Genomic DNA, 20,453 nt, shown 5'->3' with positions numbered 1-20,453 from the left:
GACCCCAGAGCTCCCTATCGAAGGTCTAACCCAAGCTCCCCCAGCTCACTTCCAGCTCTATCTTATCGCATCTTGAGCTTGGGGCTGGCAAGGAGCTCCAATTCGAGATGGCTATTCGCAGCATGAAGTTCACACCAGAGTAAGTGAAATTTTCATGCTGGGTGCCTTACAGGGCCCTTGCTTGTGAAATGACACGGGCTTCAATTGACTCCGTACAGGGTTCTGCTTGGTGCACCCAGGCGGTCCTCAGCCGTCCCCAACGCGGCCGGTACCCTCGCAGTTTACACCCAGACATCCTACTCCTTCGAGTCGCATTCCAAAACCAACGAGATCCGCGTGATCGAAATCGATTCCGGCCAATCAGCTCTTATCACCAATGACCCCGGTGCCAGCAACCCGCAGTGGCTGGGCGATCGTGACCAGCTGGTCTGGCTGAAGACCAAGGCCAATGGAAACACAAGCTTTATCATCGGTGATGCGCGCGAGGCCGACAAGACATACACTGCCGGTACCGTCCCTGGTCCAGTTTCCGATCTGAAGGTGACTACTATCGAGTCTGGCAAGATCGGGTTTGCGGTGAGCGGCAAGGCCAATGCCGACGGAACTCTTTATAACCCCCACGATGCCAAGAAGCCGTACACCACTGGTCGTCTCTATACTTCATTATTTGTGCGTCATTGGGACTCTTATGTCGAGCCGCAGAAGAATGCCATCTGGTATGGCCTTCTGGAGCAGGCGCCCTTGTCTCCTGCCCGTCGTCAAGCTGGCAAGTTTAGCGTCTCGGGGTTGACCAATTTAATTTCGGTGGTGGGCTTGACCGGAGTTGAGTCTCCGATTCCGCCATTTGGTGGCTCTGGGGATTTTGATATCAGTCCGTCGGCCATCGTCTTCGTCGCCAAGGACCCCGATGTCAACCCTGCTACTCACACCGCTTGCTCGTGCTACTATGCTCCCATGTTCTCATGGACTAGCATGACCGCTCAGAATGCAAAGGTCTGCAAGGTGACCGCGCTGCGAGGAGCGATGTCCTCTCCTGTTCTTTCTTCGGATGGTGGCTCCATTGCGCTTTTGGCCATGCAGCAGGACGGATACGAGTCCGACAAGAACCGTATACTGTACGTGCCGAACCCGTGGGATGGCAATATGATTGAGGTGTTTGAGTCTACCGATGGCAAGGGCCTTTGGGATCTCAGCCCTTCGGCCGTTTCCTTCTCTCAGTATGGCAACTCACTGTTGATTACGGCTGAAGAGAAGGGTCGCGGAATCCTCTATCAACTCCCCATTCAGGATATCAAAGATGCCAAACCCAACTCTCTGAGAAGGCTGACCCGTGCGGGATATGTCAATGATGTGGCGCCTGCCTCTAAGCATACCACCAAGCTTTTCATTTCGGCCAGCAACTTGGTGGACAACAGTCTGTGGTATATTATCGACCCTGCTCGTCCTGAGCCCATCGAATTAGTTTCTTCCAATGGTCGTGGTGGTGCAGCTTTCGGTTTGGATCCGACTCAGGTCGATGAGATCTGGTTCCCCGGAGCTGAGAATCACCTTGTGCACGCCTGGGTGGTGAAGCCGTCCGACTTCAAGCCCGGCGAAAAGTATCCCTTGGCATATTTGATTCATGGTGGACCTCAAGGTGCTTGGAATGACCAGTGGAGCAGCCGTTGGAACCCCGCCGTGTTCGCCGAACAAGGGTACATTGTTATCACGCCCAACCCAACAGGAAGCACCGGATACGGCCAGGATTTCACTGATGCGATTCGGGGCCAGTGGGGTGGTCGCCCATACGAAGATTTGGTCAAGGGTTTCGAATACATTGAGAAAAACCTGGACTACGTGGACACCACCCGAGCCGTCGCTCTCGGAGCCTCCTACGGTGGCTACATGATGAACTGGATCCAAGGCCATCCGCTTGGTCGCAAGTTCAAGGCCCTGGTAACCCATGATGGTGTGTTCAGTATGACCGGTCAGCTGGCTAGCGAAGAGCAATATTTCCCACTGCATGACCTGAAAGGCCCTATCTGGAAGGTTCCTGAGAACTGGGCGCAGTGGGATCCCTCGCGCTTCACGGCTAACTGGCAGACGCCTCACCTCATCATTCATAACGAACTAGACTATCGCCTCACTATCGCCGAAGGTCTGGCTGCTTTCAATGTGCTTCAGATGCGTGGCATTGAGAGTGCATTTTTGACGTTCCCGGATGAAAATCACTGGGTGCTCAACCCCGAGAACTCTCTTCTGTGGCATCGCACTGTCATTAACTGGATCAACAAGTACACCGGCCTGCCGCCGATTGCTGAGCAGCCCGATTTATCTTCGGGCATCAACAATATGTCGCTTTGAATATCGGTTTTGGATCGGGTGAAATATCAGCAAGAAATTTTGGTATGATTTTACAGCGCTTGTTCGAAATGTGGTGGGTGTTTGAGGCTGCATGCGTTCTGCCCGTGCAGCGGTATTTTTGGGTCATTCCAGCTCTTTGTCTATATGATTATGATTTATTGCCATTTATTATAGCGACAATACAATCTCGGAAATACATAAGGATACCCGAAGACCTTTCGAGCACCATCACTGCTTTGTTCTTTCTTTCACCTCCAACCGCAACAAAACTCGTCCTGAGACCTTTCTGTCCAGGCTTCGCATTCCCAACCCGATACACTCGACAAAATAACAACAGCCATGAAAACCTCTCCCGCTTCTCCCAACCGCAAATCAAACTCATCCTCTTTCAGCAACTCCGCCAAGTCCTCATCCTCAGCTTCGACCAACCCACCACAACCGTTACCACCAACCTTCCATCCAAACTTCCTTCCATTTATAAACCACCTCGCCCAACCCCTCAACCCGATGGTGAATTCCATAACTGGCGAAGCAGCCCCAGGGTGGCCTGAAAATGTCCTGCAATATCACCTTCTTTCCGAGAACCAACTAAACAACTTAGCCCGATTTTTCGGGCAAGTGTTCCCAGCAAATACCACCACTCATTCCTACCCGCGAACCTTCCGACCATGGATCGGCGCTCCAGACGAAGACTCAACAAGCATCGAGAGAAAACGAAGTTCCTTTGGTTATTTCATCGGTCTATATGATTACATCCCTTCGGAGGTTGAACATTTTACAGCGCGCCTGGCGCGACCTTTGCTTGAGCATCCGCTTTCTATAAATCTGGGCCCCGCGGGACAGCGACAGACACAACCTGAATCTTACCCGGGTCAAGATAATGCTCGAAATTTAACACGGCCTGAGAATGAAGCTGAGAGCGCACACTCGCAGAGTGTAATGGATGTGATGCTGTACATGGAGCGGGAGTGGCAGCTTGCGATGGCGCGGGCGCAGGCGGAGCAGGAGAATAGGTTGGCGCGGAAGTGAGGCGAAGCGTATCGTTTGCCGCCTTGCTTTGGGTTTAGGTGTTGGTTTTCGTGTTGGGCCTACGTTTTTGGCTGTGGTTGGTCGGGATGAGGCACATTATTGTGATCACGAGATTTGATATAGGATGAAGCTGTAAAATGTTTTGTTGTGGGCGCTTATGGGATGAAGAAGAGACGATCAGATGAATAAATAGGGGTTTCAATTGTTCTAGGCCTTGACCGACTGTCGTCCTTCTAGCGGCTGCGGCCGGACTTTGAGGCTCTCAAAGACGCGTTGTGGTGCGGATCATTGTACCTTTTTGGTTCACTACCACTAGCGTTGAGACTCGAGATACATTATCGCAACTTTGAGACACCTTTCGAAGACAACTCTAGGGCGCCTGGGGCATATGCTAATCCTTTTCACAAAATCAATATTTCCGTAAAATTCACACTTATGCGGCGCAGATCGAACAGAAAGCCCGCACAACTGATTCGTTCCGTCCGGAGAGCGGAAGCGAAGAAGTGGGTCTTGCCCTTCAGACAAAAAAAAAATTCAAATGGAATGAAAGCAAAAAAGATATGACAAGAGTGGGATTCGAACCCACGCCCCCTTGCGGAGATCAGGAAATTGATGTTAAGGTAGACCTTAACCTGACGCCTTGGACCAACTCGGCCATCTTGCCAATTGGATGAAACCAGGGTTGTTGTACCAGATCATATGACCAGAATTTTTCACCAATCAGAAATAATTTTTTACTGCGAGGACATCACGTGAGGAGTTCTACTCTCGCGTGGATGAAATTCCTCGCCATATGAAGAGGAGAACTGAGATAATTTGCGTCAAATGCCTACCAATGAGAGAAATACTTTGGCCCGTTCACTGTCTGAAACGCACTCTATTCAGCTCCTCAGACCAACAAACACTGTGAAGACTTTGACAAGGATGAAAGCCCATGAGGAGCAATACAGAACACACAAAACGAAATTCGGAATCAACACTCTCAACGGGACCGTCAGGTCTGGGTATCAATCTGGGTGGATGTTCAGTGTAGACTCCATGCTAGCCATTACAGTTATCTGAGAGGGTGCTCAACATGGTACACACTTGGCCGAAACTTGAGAAGAATAGCAATATGAAGATATATCGACTTAGAAATATTAAATAAATACCATACTAATACCATATTCTGAAATACCATTAAATCGCATCGTAATATTAATGGATCCTTGAAAATACATCTCATTTCATATTTCCCTATTTTCGCATCCATGGATTGCGTGCCAATCATTCAGCGCCGGCAATCATGATCGGCGGCTGGAGAAATCATGAGGTTCAGGTATCTGTAGATCCCACAATTGCCTTCCAGTTACCATCCTTTCTTTGGTGTTTTCTATACAAAACTGACGTTCACAAGTTCAAATCCACAAGTGTTGCAGAAACCGAGTTTGTCGTATGATCTGATCACCAATCTGATGAACACCCACCACAAAGTGCGGAATCGAATCAATTTATATTCGTTGCATACCGTATTACACACTTCTACGATTGTTTCGGCCAGTGGATCACTGACGACGGCTCAAGGTCGAGCGGGGAAAATAACTTACCTTTATGGGAGCGGGCCGAAACTCTGAAGCATCATACTAAGTATGTGAAGGCGGCACTAATGATGTGGAGCGACTTGTGACTTGAGTGAGTCTGTATGGAGCAAGGCGTGAATTGATAAAGAATGCCTTTTCAATATCTACAGAGTATTTATACACGATAGTTATTCGGAATTGTTGGAACAGTTGACTTGGTCAAGCTCTTCGCTTTAATGATAAAGATTTTCCACCAAGCAGCAGCATTATCGACATGATTAGGCAAGGTAATGTCGCAGCAACTAGTATTCAAAAATAAGCGCGAAATTAACAACCTTACAGCTAATGTTGGCCCTTGGGAACAGGGAATGGACCATTCATAGCCTTCGGGAAGCTCAGCGTCCCATCTTCGTTCCATTCCATCTTCTGCGTCCGCACCGTGCGATAAAATTCGCTATTCCAGGTCAGCTATCTGTCATTTGAGAAATAAGGTCAGGGATTTCTCAAGGACTTACACTCGGGATCGTTCGTAGTCAGAGCAGGGTAAACAACATAACTCTCCGAGCCTTCAGGACTAGTCGTGTAACTCGCATGGCCCGTTCCGTAAACACCAGCATCAGGATTCTGGTGAAAAAAGCATCCATCCCGGTGCTTCTTCCAACTCTGATATTCCATCAGATCATCACCAACAAGGTCCAGCATTCCAAGACAGTAGAACGGGGTATTCACCCGGGCAGCGGAGTACAGCACGAGGTTCTGTCCTGTCCTGGGGTTGGTGAGTTGTTGCGGGCCCTCATTTGTCGCGAGACGAACGGGCCGTCCGTATGGGGCTTGTTCCACGGTTCGTTAGGAAACGAGATCGTTCTTCGTTCGGTCAGGGTTGATGATATGTTCCAAGGATTGCTTAGGCGTGTAATGCAGAGGTTTGCGGGCCAGGCGCCATAGAAATTCTTCCAGCAGCTGTAGATGTGGTAGAGTACATCCTTGTGTCGAATATAGGTGCCGTCGATGGCGAATTGGTCGAATGTGTTGAGCATTCCTTTCACTGTGTAGTTTGAGTCCAGGGGTCCGGCCCGTCGCTCTCGAGGACGAACATTCGGTGGTTCACGGCCGGACATTCGAATGGGCACATCGCGTCTTGTAGAGGGTGGGGTGAGTCTGCGTCTGGAGTGGCTCTGAAGATGAAGTACCAGCGATCTCCGATTTGATGGAGCTCTGGCGCCCAAATCTGTTGTTTGCGTTATTAGTAAATGGAACAAACAGGAATCGCGGGACAGTCGAATATGGATGGTCTTACATCTGTGCTCCAAGGCTCGCCGCTGGAAGAGTCAGGCTTGAAGACCAATTTAGTTTCCGCATTGTCCCAATTATCGGTCAAGGCTCGAGAGCGCTTGAGTGTGATATTATCGTTTGTCGAATACGTGGAAAGGTACCAATCCTCGTGGTGGACCATAAATTTGTATCGAAGTATCAGTGATGTTCATTTCCACGCATCCAGGGTAAGTGGGCTGCATCGTACGGATCTCCAGCATTGGCCGTCATGATTGGATTCAAGTATGTCGCGCTCGTTGTAGTATTGGTTCCCATTTTGCCCGGGTCATAGTGATCGGACTGTCCCTTGTTGGGGTCAAGATTTTGACCATTGATCCAGGATGCGAACAACAGAACAGGCTATTGTCTTGAGAGAAGCATGATGGCGACTGGATGATACAAGAGCAAGTAGAATCAAGAAGCAGCGCCCGGAGCACTTGTTGACATTTTGTCTCTCCGTGTAAATTCCCCGGGCCAAGTATAGTTTAGCTGCTGCAACTCAGCAAATAAGGGTCCACACACACCGCACTGCGCAGTGGATCTCGCCCTCATTTCGAGGAGCTCCGAGCGAAAGGATTTGAGGGGTAAAAACGCTGTGAAGTCGAAGCTACATGAGCTCGATCTGATGTTGCAATATGCCGACCATTGAAGGGGATGGTCAGCAAGCCATGTCGGCCGTTCAAAGCAATGCAGGAACATCGCAGATCAAAATCTCAAACAGAATAGCAAAGCGTGGCTGGATTGGGATTTGGCGATGAGGGATCTGCAAGTTGTTAACCCAATTCGGACCGGAGCAAAAGGGTCTGGAAGACTAGCTGATACTGGACGCTGCACTCAAGACATCCAAAATCCCCATGCAAAACCTTGGTGGAGCTGATGTCACCTTAGGCAAGGGTCGTGCAGGCGTGCGCATTGAGGTCGCTCATATACTGACTGCAGACAAAAGCATGATCTTGACAGCAGCTTTGTATTTCCAGGGCTCATCAATCTGGTTGAGTGGGTCGGTCAGATTCCGAATGGCTAAATCCCGGCTAAAGACAAGGACTAGGGGCCGGCACCGAGAGTACTGAGATATGTGGAGGTTGTTACTGGAGCGCAAGTAAAATAGTGGAGAAAAGTCTTATGTATTTTTTGTATATATTTTGTTTGCTTCTGAAAGCAAGAATCCCCACGGCTGCTGAATTGCATGTAGGTTGAATTATGAAAGTGCTTGGCGATTCGATCTAAACTGTGCGACGCTGTGCAAAGTACAGAAGACGCTCCCTTTGAATTGTAGAAGAGATGCCCCCGGGTGAGTTGATGGGAGGTTATGGGTACCGCTTTGGGCTCTGAGGCACTCCTTTATTGATTTCGAAGGCGTAGTTAAAGGCTTTTATAAGGAGGCGATGTGGATGATAGCCGAGCGGAACTCGAGACATACACGCAGGCCATCAGAATGTGAATGGGTCTGAATTTGTCTTCCAGTTAATGTGCCTGAAAATTATGTGCATTGTGTACGTCTCGTAAGGGTTGGTGAGTGCATGCCAATTGCGGTAGGTTGTATTGTCGTCCTTATCGTCCATCGTAGATCGTCATTGTTCGCCGTTGTCCATTAGTTGTCGGTAGTCGTCGGTAGTCATCGTGATTGTGGTTAGATTCCCAGTCTCCAGAGTCAGGTTGAGCATCTGGTTGGCAAAAAATTGTACTCAGTTCTGACGAGGGAGCCTAAAAAGAAAGTGCGAGGTGTGGAGTAGCGGTTGTCGTTATCATCGTTGTCATTACCATCGTCGTCATCGTCATCCTCGTAGTTCCAATGTGCATTGGGGGCCTTATCCCCCAGGTCAGGCCTTCACATTTTTGGGGGTTGTGACGATCCCAGAATATTTCATTGAATTAATGGAAAGGCCAGTCCGAGCTCGAATACCCCGTATAGCTGCCATACGGTAGACAACACGAAAAGCAGAGACATCACTATCATACTGATAATCAGAAAGAGGTCCATATGCTGGGCTCGCGGCAGTAGCATGTGACCTCCGAGTCTCTGAGAGCAGGATTTAGGGCAAGCTTCAAACCACTCCCCCAGAGGGGGTTACCAACTAATCTGCAACGGTGTAGTCACAGACCATGAAGGGAAGCTTTGCTGGTACCGACCTGATGAGAGATTGCGAAGGCCCGCTACCTCACTGCAGAAGAAAAAACCTGCGCCCAAGAACAATGGTGTTTCTGGCTAGTCAGCTCAAAGGTTGTCTCAGGCAATTTGCGTTGTTACCAGGAAAGGATATTTGTAGGAGGTCGACGTCTTGTGTTGTGGGTGTTTTTGTCTTGGACACATTCGTTACTGATAAGAGACAGTAATATGAGGTTGAATGTTGAGCTGGCGGAGAATGGGACTTGGTTCTGGCGGGGGAGCCAGGGGTGCTCATATGGACAGCAGACGCTCGCGATAGATTCAGGTTAGATGGTAACCCAAGAGATGACCATTTTGGATAGATGGAGAAGTTGTTATCAACGGCTGGTATATCTGAAAAGTGGCGAGCCGCTGCAGCACAAGACATCCGAAGACAGGGCATGTTTGGCATTTTTGAAAGTGGACACACGACACATTTAGCAAAAGATATCAGTCGAGACTGGTAATCAGAGTAACCCAAAGCTCCTAATCGAGAAGGAAGTGAAAAGTTGGCAGTGGTCCTTGGGCGTATAAGCAGGGCATGATTGATGTTGAAAGGAGGACGTATAGCCCAGTCCGTAGAAGTTGCACCCGCGCAGGGGAACCGATTGAGTCAATTCCCCTGGAAGGCTTGACGGACGTAAGATGGTAATTGTCCATGGTTCATGATTTGGGCAACGTGAATGTCGTATTTCAACAGAAGAAGGCTGCGGTCATGTAAAGCTGGGTGCGCAGGTTGACCGGGCCGTCAATGTTATTGAAACCTCAAATCCATCAAAACTTGAATGAAATCGGATCTTCTGTTTGGACGGAGGAAATTGGCGGGCTCGGTTATGAAATAAGCAAAGCCATCAGCGGGGAAATTGAGACTGGCCGTCGCGGAGGGAGACTGGACTGCAGTGAGCTGCAGACCCTTTTTTTTTCCTTTTTTTTCTCGTTTTTCTTTTCTTTTCTTTTTCCTTGAATGTGTGCGACGAAGCCAAGCAGATGTCTAATTGTGGAAGCCCTCTAAAATGACCATGCCGATTTGCTTGCACACCTGAACACTAGACAGTCAACGAAGTCTCTCTCAGATTATTTTGCAGTCATTAAGGAATCCCTGATCTCTAGAGTGGCCATCAGCTCTCGGCAGGTACGGGAGCGAGTCAATCACGCCCTGGAGGATTTCTTCTGCCCAACAGTAAATACTGTACAGGAATATCTCTCGAGAGGTACCGTTCTGCCGAGCTCCTACCGACATCACTCAGTAACCGAAGGGTTTGATTCCTTGACTTCACTCATCGAAGAATCCCCTGGTCTCTAGGGTGGCCATCAGACCTTAGCAGGCTCTGTCCCGGGAGGGTGTCGTCTGCCCAACAGTACAACTGTGCAGGAATTATGTCATCCGCCCAACAGCTGAGTCTGTACAGGAATTGTCTCCCGAGAAGTACCGTGTAATAAGGCCCTACCGACATCATCCAGTAACCGAAGGGCTCGATTCTTCGAATACCGAGTGATCTAAGAGTAAACTTAGCTGTTCACCTGTCTGTGTAGGCAAGCGATGCAAGATATAGGGCGTATAGCGGGAAACGTGGAATATGATAAATGACGTGGACGACGATGTAACATGTGGACAGACGGCGCGGAATGTGGACGATGATAATTTTCGAGGACAGCAGAAGGCGTGGACAGATGGCGTGATAAGTGGATGGACGGTTGAGAACGTGACCGGACGCACCTATCTAACTTACACACTCAAGCAAGTTCAGAGACATCCCCTGGTCTCAGCTCTCTGAACCATCAGCCAGTCCAAAAAGTCTAGACGTGGATCATGTAGGAGTCATCAAAAGAATCCCCTGATCTCTAGGGTGGCCATCAGCTCTCGGCAGGTACGGGAGCGAGTCAATCACGCCCTGGAGGATTTCTTCTGCCCAACAGTAAATACTGTACAGGAATATCTCTCGAGAGGTACCGTTCTGCCGAGCTCCTACCGACATCACCCAGTAACCGAAGGGTTCGATTCTTTACATCTCCAGTAATCCAAGGGTAAACCATCCAACTGTCTGTGCGGGTGAGTGATGCAAGATAGAGGGTGTAAGAATGTACAGTCGGAAGAGTAGTATATGCAACAGTAATAGACGTGGACGGGAGTATGTGGAAGCCGCGCTGGAAGATCTCGTGTTGAAGTAGAGGTCGATACAAAGTTGCAGGCGTGCGTAGAGAAGATCGAATCTCGAATTTTGAAGTAGACTCAAGTAGATGTTAGCAAACTCGATCGCAGGAATCGAAAAGATAATACCTTTCAATTGTGCGCCGTTCACGGCAGAATATTCTTGCTTTTCGGAGTTTCGTTTTTGTTTCTTTCCTTCCTTTCGTTCGTTTCCTTTTTCTCCTTCCTTTCTGTTTTGTTTTCGTATTTGCGAGATGGCAGTAGAAGAGAAGCGATAAATGCCTCAAATCCAACGGCGAGATGTCACAGCGTAGTGACAAATGGTGCGATGTGGAGGTAACAGGTGCGAAAGCAATCTCGGATTGGCGATGAAGTGCGGCGTGCGAGTTGTAATGAATGCCTGAGAAATTCCCAGTAGTGATTGAGCGGGAGGAAAGTTGGAATATGCGTCGCGCAGCTGACAAAAAATCACCTAATCAGGAAGGCAAGTGACGGAGGTTGATGTGGATTGAAAATGTCGAAGACGATTGGTTGATGATGAATGCAGGTATGTTCGGCGAGCGAAGTCATGGCATGTGATGGAGATATGCTCTGTAAGTGAAGAAGTTCGTTGAAAAACGATATGCTTGATGAAAAAGGCGCTCGATGGATGAGGGCGCTTGATGGATGAAGATATATCTGATAAATGAAGGCATGCTTGATGGATGAAGGTATGTATGTGACATACCCAAGAGGTGAAGACATGCTCGATGGATGAAGGCTCGGTGAAGGTGATCATGTGATGGACACATATTCGAGAGGCGAAGACATGCTCAAGTGAAGGCATGTCAAGATGAGAAGACATGCTCGACGAATGAGGACATGCTTGATGAATGTAGGAATGTAATGGATATATGCCGGAGGTGAAGACATGTCAAGAGGCGAAGAAATGCTTGATGGATGAAGGCATGTTCGATGGAAGGACGCTCGATGGAGAGGTTTGCGAAGGAGCGAAGACGTGCTCAAGATGTGAAAGCATGTCCAGGATGGAGAGGACATGATGGAGGTTGAAGACATGCTTAATGGATGATAAAGTCAAGCGATGCACGAAATGAGGTGATGAAGAGGCCCTTCGGTAGATGAAGAAGAGGGGAGTTGAAGAAGAGAAAAACAAATCGAGGAGGGAGGGGGGATTTGTGTTTGCCTGCCCACCGTCGTGCCTGCGCCTTCCTAGTGAGAAGCCAGCTGGACACGTGCCCAGGCACCGCAGTGGACTCGGATGTTGGGGAAGGTGCGGCGACGTCGCCCACTCTCGAATCTACGCACAACACTTAAGGCCGAACAAAATCCCCCTCCCTCTTTGTCTTTCTCCTTTTCTATTTTTCCTTCCTCAATCTCTCTTTGCGTCCTCCAAATAACCTGCCCACGCCCATCCACCTCCCCCCGATCTCCTCTGCCGCGTTCAAGCAGCTGTGGGCTTTCCGAGGGCGTCCCTTCTCTACATTGGACAAGGAAATTGTGGTGAGAGGCTGCTCGACTTTTCCGTGCGAGTATGCTAGAAGAAGCACTCTCCGTCAATCATCAAAATCTCTGTCTCTCATGAGACTGGCCAGTACACTGTACCAAACTGTCTGAGCTTGGCGTAATCCCAGAGGACATGGGGGTGTTTTCCTTTCTTGATAATGTACTACTAGCGGTCAGACGCGTCGTGGAATTTCCATGTATCTCCTTCTCTTGCGCCTGCTTCGTATCTGTATACGAATCTAACAACGCTGTCAATGTTATTTAATACCGACCCAGTTTCCATTGCGCTGAGCATTACATTCCGAGTAGCAGTCAGCTCCACTTGTATACTTCGGCAGGCAATCGATTGGCCACGCTTAATGGCCCAAAGCGGCTTCCACCACGCGGCACTCTTCCAGCAACCGATTTCGCAACTGTCGAGCCGATGAAATGCCCCGAAATTCATTGCGAGATTGCTCGACCTTTGCACGACGCAGCCATTTGACGTCTCGATCGACACGCGCACTCCGAATCCACTTTCTCCACAGATCGTCCACCCTAACGCCGTTTGGATTCGATTCAACCTCATCGACCATGCGAAGACGATACTTATGTTGCCTAGCAAAGAATACTGAATGCCTCGCCTCGGTCCAAACCCAAGAATCCGGGTGTGGGGTTACCAGAAGCCACACGGAGATAGCGCCGTGAAGGACGCTTTAGCCGACACGGATAAAAGCAACACGACAGACAACCGTTAGGCTAATGATAAATACCAGTCTCGAGCCTGAAAGTCAACCGCGATATTCCTTAAACGGCCTACCAACTAGGGGTCACGACGAAATCCCCAATCCACCATAATGACCCCCCAACCCCTCATAACGCACCTATATACTGCAGACCCCTCAGCCCACGTCTTCAACAACAAGCTCTACATCTACCCCTCACACGATCGCGAGACAGACATCGCTTTCAACGACAATGGCGACCAATACGATATGACAGACTACCACGTCTTCTCGATGGAGACCATCGACGGCCCCGTCACCGACCACGGTGTCGTCCTCGCTGCCAAAGATGTTCCCTGGGTCTCGAAGCAGATGTGGGCGCCTGATGCAGCGACCAAGAACGGGAAGTACTATTTGTACTTCCCGGCGCGGGATCAAGAGGGTATTTTTCGGATTGGCGTTGCGGTTGCCAATTCGCCGGAAGGTCCTTTTCTTCCGGAAAAGGAGTTCATTGCTGGCAGCTACAGTATCGATCCAGCTTCGTTTGTTGATGAGGATGGGGAAGGTTATCTTTATTTTGGGGGGATTTGGGGTGGGCAGTTACAATGTTGGAAGAAGGATGGGAAGGGCCTCGTTTTTGATGCGTCAAAGACTGGACCGCAGGAACCTTCTGGTGAAGGTGTTTTGGCATTGTGTCCTCGTGTTGCGCAGTTAAGTGAGGATATGCTCAGCTTCGTTGAACCTCCTCGTGATTTGCAGATCCTGGCGCCTGAGACGGGGGAGCCGCTGCTTGCGGATGATCATGAGAGGAGGTTTTTGAGGCGGCGTGGATGCATCGGTACCGCGGGAAGTACTATTTCTCTTACTCGACTGGTGACTCGCATTTTCTTGTCTATGCGACTGGGGATTCGCCGTTCGGTCCGTTTACGTATCAGGGTCGGATTTTGGAGCCTGTGTTGGGCTGGACGACGCATCATTCGATTGTTGAATTCGCAGGGAAGTGGTATCTGTTCTATCATGATTGTGAATTGTCGAAAGGTGTCGATCATCTTAGATCTGTAAAGGTCCGCGAGATTGTTTATGATGAGGAGGGAATGATAAGCCTGGCTTGATGTGATCTGTTGGATTCGGGTTCCAAAGTGCATTCGCTGTATATATGGTGTTTGTTTGTTTCTATCGCATGTCTAGTGTCCCATCCCTTTCTCCCAGTTCTCTTCAACGATATTCCAGTACTTCTCTCGGCTCCGAACACGGCATGATTTGCCGTACTTGATCATCACCAGAAACATGGACGCACATGCCAAGCCGACAAAGGCGGCTGAAATGAAACAGTTCTGGTAGCCCAGATTGTCGATCCATGGGGTAATTCTATATCGGTTTAGTACATCGCCACATCGGACGAAGAAATAAAACTCACCCGTAGCCGATAGCAAAGGACATGGTATTCCGCACCAGGATAATAGACACCATTGCCACCCCGCTAAGTTCCCGATAGCTGTCAACCATATAATTGACACTCAGGGTGATGCCACTCGTATTGGTAAAGGCCAGCATGCACATGGCAACGATCAGTCCGAACCAATGCACATCATGCGCCGCGCCGACACCCCAGAGTAGCAACGACCCTGGAACGAGAAGGAGGTTAGCTGCGAATGGCCAGAGTCTGTGCTCTGCTTCCATGACACCATTATTGCGACGGGCTAGCTTGACTGTCAGCCAGTCGCTTAGGCGGCCGGTGAATAGGGAGCTGATGTAGTTAGTTTAGGAACGATGCTGATTCTGGTGCCGACTTACCCCAGGATGACGCCTACGCAGCATGCGAGGTAGCTCAAGCCGACCATGGAGGATCTGTGACTAGTTAGCTTGAAACCGATATGCCGGCCGGGAGATTTATATACCCAAAGTTGTATGGCGGTCCACCCAGGATAATGGAAGCGGTTCCGTTCAGAATATTGAACAGGACAAGATACGACCCGTAAGAAAATCTAGCACGACATTAGCGATTTCTGATAGCATTCATGAAACATTGTCAAACATACCCCGCATAGAAGATCACAGGCCACGAAAGATAATACAAACTTTGCCAAAGTCGTCGAAGCATCGTATTCCGCGGTTGCTTCGGGCCCAACAGGGACAATTTCTTGACATACGACTTCTTGGTATAGACCACACCAGCTTCCGGCTGTGAAGACGGCTCCTTGGAAACTGGGACAGTCATCTCAGGGTCTTCACTGACTGAGCCATGAGGAGTGCCAACCCTCACATTGGCGACGTTTGGGTCTTCAACCTGCTCGCGAGCGTAGTTTGTCTCTTCCATAAAGAAAAATAGGAAGACCATGGCGAACGCGATGAATATGCTAGGCCAATAGAAGACCCAGCGCCAGCCTTGGTATTCGGCTATGAATCCGCAAATGACCGGGGCGAAGTAGTTACTGCCAGCTAGGAAGAATGCGTACAGACCCATGTATGTGCCTCGTTCGTGGGTGAAGTACTACCGCCGTCAGCAAATGAATTGGGCAAATCCTTTGAGAAAGAACACTCACCACATCCGTGACGCTGATTTCGGGGAGGGCTTCGATGGGCGCTGTGAAGAATCCCGATAGGACGTTTCGGGCGATCCATTGGCCGTTGGTTTTGGCATATGGTCTAGATCCAAGAGTTAGTACATGCTCATTGCCCAGTTGAGTATTATCCTTACCCCCACATCGTCATTGCCTATTAATGTTAGCCCTGATCCCTCCTAGATAATTCGAGCCGCTCACAAGAATTCCCGCCAGTGACAGCAAATACGTCAATCGCTTCCCAAACTGCATCGCAAATGGCTGCCAGAACAGCAAGCCCCATCCGGCCAATAAAAAGAGATACCCCGTTCCTTCATTGAGTGTACTGACAGGTAGCCCCGTCGCTTTGGAGAGGGGGGGTAAGCACCGAGTAGACGACGGAACAGGCGATACCTGCAAACAATGTATACCTAGAACAAACACTTCGTTAGCCGATATTTCCGAGAATGGATTCTGTACACTCACGTGCTAACACAGATGGTAGAAAGCAACTTCCTCCTGGGACTCCAATTCAACGGGTCATCGGGGTCATTCGAGGGTGTCGGAATCAGCACAATGTCCGAGTCCCCCTGTACCAAATGGCGCGTATTTAAAACATGCTGCACATCAACAAGAGTCACCGTCCCCGGAATAGCAGACTTGTCTATTGTCAGCGCCATATTGCACATCGGGGAGCCTCTTTTGCGACCCAGATCCGATTTCTGAGTTGACAATTCGAGGGGTGGAGGTGCGAAGGGGGAGACGTCGTTTCAAAGAAGTAAAGTTATTGTCCACCTTAGGAATAAGCATCCACGTCGCATGATAACGCTTTCCCCTTTTCACCGTTCTTTGCCGAAGGATCGGCAGATGGGAACGAGGAGATTTATTCTGCCAATGCAGAGACCGAAGAGAAAAACGGAAGAATTCCAGTCTTTGGGGGTGCGGCGTTGAATGCAGACCTGCGATAGAGCGGTATTTGGGTGGAGTCATTGATGGCATCGCGGTGGAGCTGCCCCTTTCCCCGCGCAATGCTGATCCTTGCCGAGGGTACCTCGTGTTACCGGCTAGAGTAGTGTTGTTACTCATAGTAACCATGAGCTACTAGTTAGTACGTCTAGTGGAAGTGGTTTCAGTCCTAGGGTTTTGGAATTGTGCAGTATGTCACATGGTATGGAGTAGGATACATCGGAATTTCAACCACTCTGCTCGAGTTGCTGACGATGATTGCTATAGATAGCTGCATGCGCAAGATAGAACCCCAGATAAGAGAACTTATTTACTGAATGTCAGGCCAGACTCGCCACCTATTCGGTTCAAGAGGACAAGCAATACCTTCGGATTGTCGGAGTAGATATCCTGCCCCAACAAGGAAGAAACCTACTATTCGTAGTAGTAGTCGGGCGCGACCAGCCACCGGCCAAAACAAGCCCTCCACAATGCTTATCGATGCCCGGGATTGCAACCGAACACCTAAACTCACCAATCGCGTCTTCTGAAGCCGCGACTCAGGGTCGTTCGGCAGGCCCAAGCGCCACACTTGCAGAGGGCGGCGGACTCGAATCCGCTACCCCAACTCTTATCGTCCCCCATTCGGAGCAGATTTCCCTGGGGAGCCCGTAACTGTGCAGCATGGATACTCATTTTACCCCAGGAAAGCCTGACAAGCTTATCTCGGCGTCGCCACCCGCTTATTCCTCTTTGTGCAATACCTTGGGATAAAGCGGGTTGGCTGTGTTCCTCATGATTCACGGCCCACTTTCCTAACTAACTGCTCGCTGACAGCCCACAGTTTCAATGCGTTTTCTTCGCCGGCGGGGAAATCCAGATGAGGCAATGCGGGCGATTTCGTGGTTGTCCAGGAACGCACCTGTTGAGTCTATTGATTTCGACTTATTCTGTGCTTAGTCGAGCAACACCATAAGATAATGCGCAGGGAAATGATTGGTGCCTCACCTGTCAGATTTGGGTCGAGAAGAGCCCGACAGACAGTTGAACTAGCCTCGGCTAATGATCTAGGTTCTTGTTGGAGAAGGATTGGGGGAGGTCCTCCCCGGCTGGAATAAGTCACTATGGAGCATTCCCAAGAAGACAGTTCTTCCTGATCAATCCTAGTGATTCAACTTGCCTTCTTTCTTGCTTTGCATCCAAGAAGCGACCTTTTCGGTCGAGATATATGCTTTGATATTGGACTTTGTATCTGCATGTTATTGTCAGATGACCCAAAAACATTTTTCAGAGAAAGAAAACGGCCACTTACTTCGGGGACACACTGAAAATGCAGCTATTGATTTGCTCCGACCAGCAAGCGACTTCGTGAACATGATATTCGCAAACATCGATTGCGCATACGCGTCGAGCGCGTGATACGTCGAGCCATTCTAGACATGCATCATCATCAATACCGCTGCCTCAAGTAATCAACCACCTGCTCTGTAGCCCTGAACATCCAAAAGAACCGAGAAATTGATATCCTCTCACCTCGGCGCAGGCGCTTCCTTCCTAATAGTAGTCGTCAAGCCCTCGCCCCAACAGCCAAGATCTCCAGCAACTCAGTCACCAGCACAAAATAACTCAGATAATTTTCTGAAACTGCGACTCAACACCGCCATCCGTGAGTTCCCAAGGAGTCGCCAGAGGCGTCGGGAAACAGATGATCCCGTCAATGGGAACCTTCAAATTCGTGATGGACTGCGCAGCTTCTCGCATGGAGGATAAGCTGCCTGTCTCGGCTGTCACGCATATTATTTTCGTTTGCTGGTGTTTGCGTCGGATGTGGTCCAGGATCGATTGGAGTTCTGGCTACGAGCGTCCGGTGAAGAATATGTTGCCTGCGCCGCTGTGGGCGAGGGCGTCGGCAGCTGTTGCGGCGATGTCGCCGTGTGTGAGGCCGCGGAGGATGACTGGATGTGATAGTCAGTTGATGGTCTGCGTTGAGCTTATTCATCGTACATGTTTTTCCTTTTACTCTTTCTGCGAATGCTGCGGTTACGTCGCTCCCCAGTGTCGCAGCTGAAGTCGAGGGTCATGGTGCTCTGTGATTTGAGAAAACACGAATATTGTGTTGTATCTTGCTTCACTTCTACGATTCTTCTATTTGTGCTTCGTCATCATGACAGGAGTGGGTTTATATTCCGGGCTCAATTCTCCAGTGACCATTAACCACAAATTAGTATGACCAAAAAAGACGGTGTTTTCGGCATTGGATAAGTATAAATGAAATGTGCAGGAACCAATTGCATGAGATGCAAACCGATCCAAAATCCCAAGGTCCTAGTGCCAAATGTGTAAAACCAATGTTCAGACTATACTGTACAGATCGCCAAATCACAGATCGCGCGCGAGACAGTCCAGCGGAACCTGCCGGGTACTCGAACAAGGGAAAAAGAAAGATGATAAAAGAGACAGATGGAGACAGATGGAGAAGGTAAATCGAACTCAAGCTCAGTGTGATGAACCCGCGATGTCGTCGTCATTCGGCAACTCGCTAATAACGTCCTTGATGAGTTGGATCAATTCCTCAATGTCTGGGCGCTCTGAAGCCTCGACCTGGAGACACTTGCGGACAAGCTCTTTGACCGGAGCACTGATCGCAGGGCCATTGCTGGATGATGCGGCATCATTCTCAGCAGCGCTGACCTTGCCCTTGCCCTTTGTGGCCGTGGACTTCTCATCCGGGAATCGCCAGTCTCCGCCGAGAACACACATGCTCAGGCTACCACCGGTCTCTTCACTGCGCGCTTCGAATGGGCTCTTTCCGACCAGGCAGGCGTACAGGGTGCATCCCAATGACCAGATGTCCACCTTGGTGTCGATGATCGATCCCGTCTTCACGTCGAAGAGCTCCGGGGCTCGGTATGGCATTGTGCTGTGCTCGGCAGCAGTGTCTTGGACCGCCAGCGCGAGGGAACGGGAGGTAATCGCGATCGGGCTCGGGGAGAGGGAGCCGAGGTCCATCAGAATGGGTGACTGGCCATCGTCATCGATCATAATGTTGCCTGCGATCGCATTGTTAGTGCCGCGGGGAAGTCGGCAATGAGGGTGACAGACGAAAACCTACCAGGCTTAATGTCGCGATGTGCATAAGGACGCAACCCACCATCCTGAACACCCTCCTGACTACGTGTCACCTCATCCTCCATCAGCGGTTCATTCTCCTCATCGTCGTCGTCTCCGCGCATCTGGCTCGCTCTGCGCTTCGGCTTCATCTGCATGGATCGCTCGGCATCCGCCTCCTCGCCTTCCCTTCGGGCCCCCTTTGCCTTACGGGTAGATGGTGCATTGCTCTTCACGCGATACTGGTGCATGGATTGCAGCGCATTGGCAACGCCAAGCATCAGCATCATCAACCGCTTCTCCGGGAATCTGGTGTGGTTGACCAGATTCGCGTTAATCGCATCTTGCAGATTACCCCGTTGGTAGTACGGCAGTAGAATATAAACGGTCTTTGATCCCGCATCTCCACCATCAGACCGGAATTTCGAGCCTGATTCTGTTGAAACGCAGTGGTCGATCGAGTGGATGATGTTGTCTTGTCCGGTGAACAGGTTGTAAGCCTCGACCTCCTTTAGAGCTTGCGAGACAGATTCTTGGCCAAAGGGACACCGGATCTTCTTGAGTGCGAACAGTTCGGAGGTGTTTTTATCTTGGACCAGGTAAACGTAGGAGAAACCGCCCTAAATGAATTGCGCTGGAGTTAGGCCACGGTTTCACGATCATCGCCCCCAATTGGAGGCAGCGAAACGAGAGCGTTCAACGCGGGCTCACATACCTCACCCAGCAGTCGCAGGAGCTTGAAGCTGCGATTGTTGATCTTCAGCTGTGGTGAGCTGGGGAAACAACACATGCAATCTGTGAAGTTGTAGAGCAGATCGAAGAAGTACTGCGCCATGGCGACGATCACAGCAGCGCCGGTGGTGAGTGGCAAAAGGGTTTAGACAGGTCGGAAGGTCGGACGGGTATGTACGGGCGACGGGCAGATGCGCGATCGGAAATGAAGCTGGGATAGGCAGAGGCAGGGGATATGCAAAGGTGATCGGGCAGTTGGTGTTGAGCGGAACAGATGGATTACGCGGAGTGGAGCGGCAGACGGGGTTATTTGTTGTCCCTCCCCCTTTCCTTGGATATACCTCCGCCAGTTCTTCTGCTGTCTCCGCTGCACTCGTTAGGCCT

General features: G+C 50.0%; 6 protein-coding genes across 6 annotated transcripts; 3 read left to right on the top strand and 3 right to left on the bottom strand.

Moving 5' to 3' along the window:
* Nucleotides 1–107: 107 nt before the first annotated feature.
* On the top strand, nucleotides 108–2,343 carry N7532_010469 (oligopeptidase family protein; the record flags this gene model as incomplete). The annotated part of the gene is made up of 2 exons (XM_056622960.1): nucleotides 108–139; nucleotides 219–2,343. The coding sequence occupies 2 exons, from the start codon at nucleotides 108–110 to the stop codon at nucleotides 2,341–2,343; spliced, it is 2,157 nt and encodes a 718-aa protein (XP_056470376.1).
* A 339-nt stretch (nucleotides 2,344–2,682) lies between these two features.
* On the top strand, nucleotides 2,683–3,372 carry N7532_010468 (uncharacterized protein; the record flags this gene model as incomplete). The annotated part of the gene is made up of 1 exon (XM_056622959.1): nucleotides 2,683–3,372. The coding sequence occupies one exon, from the start codon at nucleotides 2,683–2,685 to the stop codon at nucleotides 3,370–3,372; it is 690 nt and encodes a 229-aa protein (XP_056470375.1).
* A 1,901-nt stretch (nucleotides 3,373–5,273) lies between these two features.
* On the bottom strand, nucleotides 5,274–6,384 carry N7532_010467 (alpha-N-arabinofuranosidase 2; the record flags this gene model as incomplete). Its single annotated transcript, XM_056622958.1, has 4 exons — nucleotides 5,274–5,385; nucleotides 5,449–5,697; nucleotides 5,745–6,106; nucleotides 6,229–6,384. The coding sequence occupies 4 exons, from the start codon at nucleotides 6,382–6,384 to the stop codon at nucleotides 5,274–5,276; spliced, it is 879 nt and encodes a 292-aa protein (XP_056470374.1).
* Nucleotides 6,385–12,876: 6,492 nt separating this feature from the next.
* N7532_010466 (Xylosidase/arabinosidase) lies at nucleotides 12,877–13,806 on the top strand (the record flags this gene model as incomplete). Its single annotated transcript, XM_056622957.1, has 1 exon — nucleotides 12,877–13,806. The coding sequence occupies one exon, from the start codon at nucleotides 12,877–12,879 to the stop codon at nucleotides 13,804–13,806; it is 930 nt and encodes a 309-aa protein (XP_056470373.1).
* Nucleotides 13,807–13,928: 122 nt separating this feature from the next.
* On the bottom strand, nucleotides 13,929–15,973 carry N7532_010465 (putative MFS transporter; the record flags this gene model as incomplete). The annotated part of the gene is made up of 10 exons (XM_056622956.1): nucleotides 13,929–14,112; nucleotides 14,162–14,491; nucleotides 14,539–14,592; nucleotides 14,643–14,729; nucleotides 14,784–15,235; nucleotides 15,288–15,390; nucleotides 15,443–15,459; nucleotides 15,507–15,566; nucleotides 15,632–15,698; nucleotides 15,771–15,973. The coding sequence occupies 10 exons, from the start codon at nucleotides 15,971–15,973 to the stop codon at nucleotides 13,929–13,931; spliced, it is 1,557 nt and encodes a 518-aa protein (XP_056470372.1).
* Nucleotides 15,974–18,725: 2,752 nt separating this feature from the next.
* N7532_010464 (putative serine/threonine protein kinase ENV7) lies at nucleotides 18,726–20,172 on the bottom strand (the record flags this gene model as incomplete). Its single annotated transcript, XM_056622955.1, has 3 exons — nucleotides 18,726–19,279; nucleotides 19,342–19,957; nucleotides 20,053–20,172. 3 exons carry the CDS (start codon nucleotides 20,170–20,172, stop codon nucleotides 18,726–18,728), a joined length of 1,290 nt encoding a protein of 429 aa, XP_056470371.1.
* Nucleotides 20,173–20,453: the final 281 nt, after the last annotated feature.

This window comes from Penicillium argentinense (assembly GCF_028826775.1).
Source record: "Penicillium argentinense strain IBT 30761 chromosome Unknown utg000010l_segment0_segment0, whole genome shotgun sequence".
NCBI classification, from domain to species: Eukaryota; Fungi; Ascomycota; class Eurotiomycetes; order Eurotiales; family Aspergillaceae; genus Penicillium; species Penicillium argentinense.
The sequence above is the reverse complement of the archived record's forward strand: the minus strand, read 5'-3'. Positions and strand labels throughout refer to the sequence as shown.